This window comes from Lynx rufus, unplaced genomic scaffold, assembly GCF_022079265.1.
Source record: "Lynx rufus isolate CCGP_SWC_20201006 ecotype Redwood Valley unplaced genomic scaffold, mLynRuf1.p SCAF_4, whole genome shotgun sequence".
Taxonomy (NCBI): domain Eukaryota; kingdom Metazoa; phylum Chordata; class Mammalia; order Carnivora; family Felidae; genus Lynx; species Lynx rufus.
Genome location: NW_025814856.1, coordinates 96573559 through 96580835, shown reverse-complemented (window position 1 = coordinate 96580835; position 7277 = coordinate 96573559). Strand labels below are relative to the sequence as shown.

General features: G+C 37.9%; 1 protein-coding gene across 1 annotated transcript; it reads right to left on the bottom strand.

Annotated features, from left to right (window-relative positions):
• Positions 1–133: 133 nt before the first annotated feature.
• On the bottom strand, positions 134–7113 carry RBM48 (RNA binding motif protein 48). Its single transcript, XM_047097151.1, has 5 exons — positions 6992–7113; positions 6153–6343; positions 4301–4446; positions 2260–2825; positions 134–382 (listed from the first exon to the last, which is right to left on the bottom strand). Exons 1-5 carry the CDS (start codon positions 7100–7102, stop codon positions 296–298), a joined length of 1101 nt encoding a protein of 366 aa, XP_046953107.1. The 5' UTR covers positions 7103–7113; the 3' UTR covers positions 134–295.
• Between the last annotated feature and the right edge of the window lie 164 nt (positions 7114–7277).

The following is a 7277-nucleotide window of genomic DNA, read 5'->3' as shown; positions in this document are numbered from 1 at the left end:
CACGGACCGCGAGATCGTGACCTGGCTGAAGTCGGACGCTTAACCGACTGCGCCACCCAGGCGCCCCTTTTTTTTTTTTTTTTTTTTTAAGGAACATATTTGGCTGACATGTATTCTGTGAATGATAAGCTAATTTTAAAAGATGAACCTTTATTAGATACAATAGCTTGAATGGTATCACAAAGAGGAGTGCACTAAAAAATACCAGCAGTAAAATCTCTTAAAGAATTAAAATGATAGGCTAAAAAATAAAAGATAAATGGTCCCTTAGAAAATATAATTTGCTGCTGGCAATCTATATTCTTCTTCTTTGTTTTAACGGACGACTTGTATGTACATCTTCCAGCTTGTCTTCTGGAGGTTTTGGTGTAGATGAAATTACCTAGTTTAAAAAAAAGAGACCACCAAAACTTAGTTTTTATAGTACAAGAATAAATAAACTATTAGGAGAGGTAGGAGATACATCTAGTAGTTCAATTCTTGCTGTCACATTTAAGGCAGTTAGCCCAATTTCAGGTTACAGCCTATGGTCTACGCACAAAGTTTTCTGTCCAAACACTGATGGGAGTAAAATTTCTAAAGCCATTTAACAAGGAAAAAAAAAAAAAAAACTTGAGGGGATAAGAGTAAACATATACTCTAACAATCCTTTATAGATGTGAAGTCACTTGCTATTTTATAGACACAGGTAGAGATCTCCATTCTGTGTAACCTGAAACACTGATAACATTTGATGTATTTACATCAACATTTGATGTATTACAAATGTAATACATTTGATGTATTTACAGACATGGAGGCTTGACCGGGGGGGGGGGGGGGGGGGGGAGTATGAAAATTTGGAGAAATAAGTAGAAAATGGTATAATCCTCAATTTCCTAGGGAAGTGAAACTAAACACATCATTGGAAAAAGAGTTGACAATGAGTTAAAGCAGAGTAAGACAGTCTTCACTTTAACATGTAAAATTATTAGAAACTGTGTAAGTTGTATTCAGCATTTCTCCATTTTGTTGTTCTATTGTCTCCTTACTTAGGATTTGGACCTAACAACTTTTTTCTTGAAAATATAGTCATTTCTGGCTGAGGGAGCTATGTATCCGCATCTATGCCTCAGTTCAACTGTATCTGAAGGAAGAAAAGGGCCAGCACAAACCCAAACATTTAAAAAGAGGCTTAAGCATGGAAATTGTGTTCACAGACTTTTAATATTATAACATAAGCCCTCATCCTTAATCAGATAGTAATTTTCAGGTAAAAACATATACATAAAATAAATGAAGCTACCTTAGATTCCCTTAATCACATTGTAAAATACATTTACAACTGCGTGAAAAGCACTTTCTGAACCTCCAGAGTTAAAGTTTAAAAGAAGGTTCCTTTCCCTCAGTTTGATTTATAAAAGGTTTGCCCCACAAAAAGCTATCTTTCAAAAGCTAACTCAAACGTTAGCTTTCTTTTATTTGTGCTTAGAAAATGGAAAATGATTATGTAAATATGTAAAAAAAATTAGTACTTAATTAGGACAGTTGAGTTGTAATCTATTTAAGAAGTTTACATTTTGAAATGCAGACCTTAGGGCCTAATCTTTAGAATAATCTCACCTCATTCTATGGCTATCTTTATCAAAGAAGCAAAAACCATTTTGATGTAATTTGTAAGAACACTGAACTTGAGAAAAAGTTTTCCTTCAACACAATAATTCTGTACTTTGACTCATAATAGAACCATTTGGGGAGCTTTAAAAAGAGAGGGCCTGGGCTCCACTCTCACAGATTGATCTCACGGACTGAAACCACTGCTTTTATGTTTTATATCTAGAATGACATAGAATATGTTCTGTTCATTTTTTTAATGTTTATTCTTGAGACAGAGAGAACAGTGGGGGAGGAGCAGAGAGAAGGGGACAGAGGATCCAAAGCAGGCTCCTTGCTGACAGCAGAGAGCCTGATGCAGGGCTCAAACTCATGTACCAAGAGTTCATGACCTGAGCTGAAATCAAGAGTCAAATGCTTAATTGACTGAGCCACCCAGGCGCCCCTGTTCTGCTCACTGTTTAAAGCAAAGGCTAATGATATCAAAGCACATACTTTTCTGTTCGTCAGATTCAGTTAATTCAACAGGAACTGTAGAAAAACACATCAAAAAACTGAAAACAAAAAAAATTAATGACAATACTTTAGTTGCCACAAATCTCCATTTAGTTGTTAGCCCTATAACCAAATGGTCTCTTAAAACAGTTTTTTTAAAAATGATCTTACCTCTTTAAGTTTATTCCGAATTAAATTTGCTGTCGTGTTCAACGAGTCATCGTGCATATCCACTTTGGGTAAGTCTGGTAACAGAGGCCCAATCATAACCTCATTACTACTCGTGCTTGTTCCAAGAAAAGTTCCAATTTTACGATCATCTTCTCTTCTTCTTTTCCGCTCCTGCAGTTGTGTTGTCCTAGGCATAAATCTGTCAACTGCCTCTGAAGAAGTAATAGCCTTCTGTGCGCCAGGGCAGGCTAATGAATTTTTAAACGGTTTCACCCGTATTTTCTGCAAAGAGTCACTGTGCATACAATGCTCCAATGTTTCTTCATGGTTTCTACCATCCTGAGAGAAGTTTGATGCCCTGTCCATATGCTCCCCTGATGAACATGTACATTTCGAGGAAAAATAACATAAAGGCAATTCACAAGAATAAGGAAGACAAGGATCTGAGTTGCCAGTAGAAGTGTTCAAAGTGGCTGCACATCCAGAGGTCTCTGAATGGAAGTCCTGTCTAAAATCTTGTGTGTTTTTAAGCTCCGTAACCAGTTTCTTCTTTGTCACGTAATGATCTTTATGTTACAATTTAAAAGAGGAGAGAAGAGGAAAAAAATGGTTCGTTTACTGTTTTCATTATTCGGAAATGTGTGATTTTAAAAACAAACACTACTTTAAAATGTTAACAAACGCTATCCTGAAAATTTTTTTTTCTTGAGCAGGTAATACATTCATGTGTTTAAAAAGTATAAAGGGTATATTAGTGTCACGCTTCACACTTTCTTTACCCCCTATATGCCTGGTTTCCACCCTCCGCCCATTAAGTAATCCCATTCTTACTTTATTTATCTGTCCAGTATGTCTTACTTTTCTTCCCCCTGCCTACTCCTCTTTTTTCCCCCCATAATAGCCATTTCTCTGCACCTTTGTGTTTTCCACTTAATTGTAGATCTTAGAGATTTTTTTTCCTAGGTCATTACATAGAATGCTCCTTTTTTTACAGCTTTGGAGCATTCTACTACATGAATGTATCATGCTGCTTAGTTGGTGTTTGTTAGTTTTTAAAGGAGGCAACAGGCTGGACCCATATTTTGTAATTTTATTTGGCACACAAACATAAGTTCTCCTGGAGCTATTCACATATCCCACAGGTTAAAAGTTCATTGTCTACAAGTGATCAGGGACTCTCAACAGCTCTCTTGCCAATTTTCAGGTAAGTTTTCCAAGAGTCTTCCTATCTTCTATCTCTCTTCACCTCTGCCACCTGCCCTTTCCCTAATCACTCATTATATTCAATAGGTGTCTGCACAATGACTTTGTCCTTCAACTAAAGGGTAGATATTTTGTAATGTGGATTTCCAGTACTATTCAGATTTCAGACCACACACATTATTTCAGTCCAATTCTGAGTACTCTGTTCCTACAGTCCATGTACCAAAGCCCATGGCTCCATTCCAGGCACCTAGAATTTGTGTCTAGGGAAACTCAGTTGGGCATATGGGGCACCTGGCCAGCTGCTGGTCAAAAGTGGAACTTTTCCACAATTAGCAGTTTTAGATTAGCAGTTGGTAACTGGTCTGCAAATCATAATTGTTTCTCATTGCCTTTGGGTCAAACCTTAATTCCGCAGCCTGTGACACAATGCCCTTCATGATTCAGTTCCTGTCCTCTTCTCTAATCTTCCCTCTCACTGCAATCCCTGTGTTGTGGTTATCCTGTACTATTCATAGTTCCTTCAAATGCATACTGCTCATTTATTCCTCTGGACCTTTAAACTTTCTACCTGGCCTACCTTTCCATCTCTTCCTCTCGCCTCCTGAGTAATGTCTACTCCTTCAAAACTCAGCCACCTCTCTCATCCTATAGGAAGGCTTCCACAAACCAACATCTCTCCCTTTCCAGCCCATATTCCATAAGAGTGCTGCAGAGTTCTTAAATATTGTGATCATTTATTTGCCTCTCTTCCCACCAGAGTGGGAGCTCTGATGGGATGATATACCTAGCAGAGTGCCTTACACGTTGAAGGTGTTTAGTAACAGGCTTTCCATACCTTTATTTTTAGTAGTTCTTGCTATATAAGCCTTCCTCTCCTGTAATTTTTTTCTAGTTTCTTCAACTGTTTCAAATTCTGGAGCATAGCACACGTGAAGCAATCCACCAAAGAAACTCTGTTCATCCATTTTTCTCTTGGCTGTCCTAAACAGAAATACATGATAGCATGGTTTATTAATCTTGACTTACTTAGGATAATAGCTGAACTAGGATACAGTGCATTGATCTAAACAGTAAAGTTCAGCTTTTGTTATGTGTATATACTTCCTATGGGTTGGGAATTAAGATGTTCTCCTTATGGATGGTATTGATTCTACTGATGTAGGGAATACTCTTAGAACTCTCTATAGTGCTAACAGGTTTTGAGCTAAGTCATCCACACATATCCAGACCCCCTTTAACCAACTTAGGATCCCCAGCAGTTAACCTGAGGTACACAATCTATGGTCATGAAATACAGATTTCTCTGTGTTAAATTAAATGGCCCTTAAGAGTTAGCTCATACCCAGTTTAGTCTTTTCACCACAGTTTTGTTCCTATGATGGGATTCATATATAAAAATTAATAATATTATAATTATAAAATCTTCAGTAATTGAGTAAATGCTGAATATATAACTAATCAATGACAAAGTCAAAGAATGGTATTCAACAAATATTTATTAAACATTTATGACTGGTCAGGCATTATACTACAATAAATATTTAAGTACTTCTGTGCCCAGGGATAATGATAAAAATACTGAGATTTTTCATGCACCAGGCAGTGCCTGAAATGCTTCACCTGAATTAATACTTCATAAAAACCCTACGATGAAACTGAGGCCTAGGAAGATTTATAACTTGGCCATGCTCACATTGGTTTGTAGAGCTACAATTTGAATCAAGATACTGAACTTCACATAATGTACTATGTGCTATGGGAGGTGCAAAAGTTCTAGCAAATATGTTTCCCTGACCATGAAGAGCAGGCTAGGGGGAAGTGATTAGGGGAAGTGAGATTACATATAAGAGCAAACTGAGAATAATATACAACCACATAAAATCAATTGCTTTTGTGGCAGGCTGCAAGTGCTATTTGTAGTACAGAAAGAAAATATGAATGATGGGGCTCCTGGCTGGCTGGCTTAGCTGGGTAGAGCATGCAACATTTGATCTTGGGGTTGTAAGTTTGAGCCCCATGTTGGGTATAGAGATTACTTAAAATCTTTAAAAAATATAATAAAGAAACTATGAATGGCAACAGCCAAAGAAGGATGAGTCTTGGAGCAAATTAGTGACAAGAATGGGGTCAACATAAAACTAGGTAAGGCATTTCATACTTCAGCCTTATTGGAGCAGAATTTATGTTACAGAGAAGACTGGGAAAAATGGGGTCAATTCACATAGATGCATAACAATATAAGAACTTCAATACCTAACGTTTACTGCATTCTGAACAGGAGGCACTACACTTAGCCCTTTACATAGGTTATCTCATTATCCTCACACAACTTCAGTGAATAGGTCCTTTTACCATACAGATTTTACAGAATAGAAAAAAACCAGGCGTACTGAAGTTAAACAACTTGTCCAAAGTCATGATGTTAGTAAGCAGTGGAGCTCAAAAACTTAACTCCAAACCCATTTTTTAATCTACCACAATACACGACAGAAGATTCTTAAGCATGGGAATGACACAATGTGAATAGTGTTTTGATAAGGCTAACACTTAAGACTAGAGTAAGACCAGAGTAATACAGGGCAATATTAGGTTATTGGGTAATTCAGGTATAAATGAGGGAAAACCAGGGCCAAAATGATAGCAATGGGGATGGGGGAGACAAAACTTATGCTTAACTTGCAAATTACCTTGCACTTTGTAGATTCATAAATTTAATAAGATAAACTTCTGTAAAGTCTTCTGCTGGATATTCATCTAAAGCATTATATTGTTCAATTGCACCATACAAAGCAAATCGCTCAACTAATTCCTTCATCGCTCCCACTGCAGGAACTCCTTGTATTAACAAGTACCGAGATTCCAAATTGATTGTATATACCTAAAAGAAATGCAAACACATAAAAATATACTTCCCCAAAAAGCCTAGGACAAAACTATTTTTAAAAACTGCTCTAGGGTTAATGAGTACACTTATCATGAAGAATACTGAGTAATATACAGAATTGCTGAATCACTATATTGTCCACCTGAAACTAACATAACACTGCATATTACTTACACTGGAATTTAAAGTAAAAAAGCTTTAAAAAAAAAGCCTCTGAAAACAAGAAACATTCTGTTCAACCTGTCTGCAGAAAAAAAAAAAGTAAATTCACCCCACGAGAATCTAACTAAAGAATAAATTTTCTTCAATCGACATGTTTTCCAGAAGTTGGCTTGGGAGAAATTACTACAAAGAGAGAACAAATATTCACTGAGTGCTTACCACGCACCATGCACTATTGTAAACATGAAAGATGCAATGACTAACACAAAGCACTGTGTTTGCGGAGCTGACGTTCTAGCAGTTGACCGAAGGGTTTTTGAGAATCTTTGGTAACTTGAGTACCAGAGATTCTCACATCCATCTCCAATGAGTGACGGATAGGATGCAGCCTTTCAAACCTTTATTTACATATGCTGGGATGTGGAATCACAGCGAAAATAAAGCTCTCAAGGACAAAGGATGAAACCGAAATCACTTTACCTTGACAGCACGAGGCCGTCGCCCCTCCCGATACTTGGCCCGCGTGTCGCATACAGCCCTCTGGACATGGTGATCAAATACACCTCCAAGCTCCCCGCCACTAGCCGCCATCTTGACGGCTTGGCCCCTTGCAAAAACGACAACATCCGTCTCGTCGCACTCCCGCTCACCCAATAAGAGGGGGAGATAGGTCAAGGCGTGCCACGATTGGCTGGAGAATCGATAGCGTCGGGCATCGTTTCCTGTGAGTGTGACTTCGGTGAACGAGATGCCGCCCTCCAGCGGA

Bases quoted from the DNA above. Each gene is read 5' to 3' on its own strand.
- RBM48 (XM_047097151.1), bottom strand. From the start codon at position 7,102: ATGGCGGCTAGTGGCGGGGAGCTTGGAGGTGTATTTGATCACCATGTC. The intron at 6,344-6,991 runs GTAAAGTGATTT...CATTTCTTTTAG, and splicing joins GACGGCCTCGTGCTGTCAAG to GTATATACAATCAATTTGGA. The intron at 2,826-4,300 runs GTATGGAAAGCC...TGTAACATAAAG, and splicing joins AAGAACTACTAAAAATAAAG to ATCATTACGTGACAAAGAAG.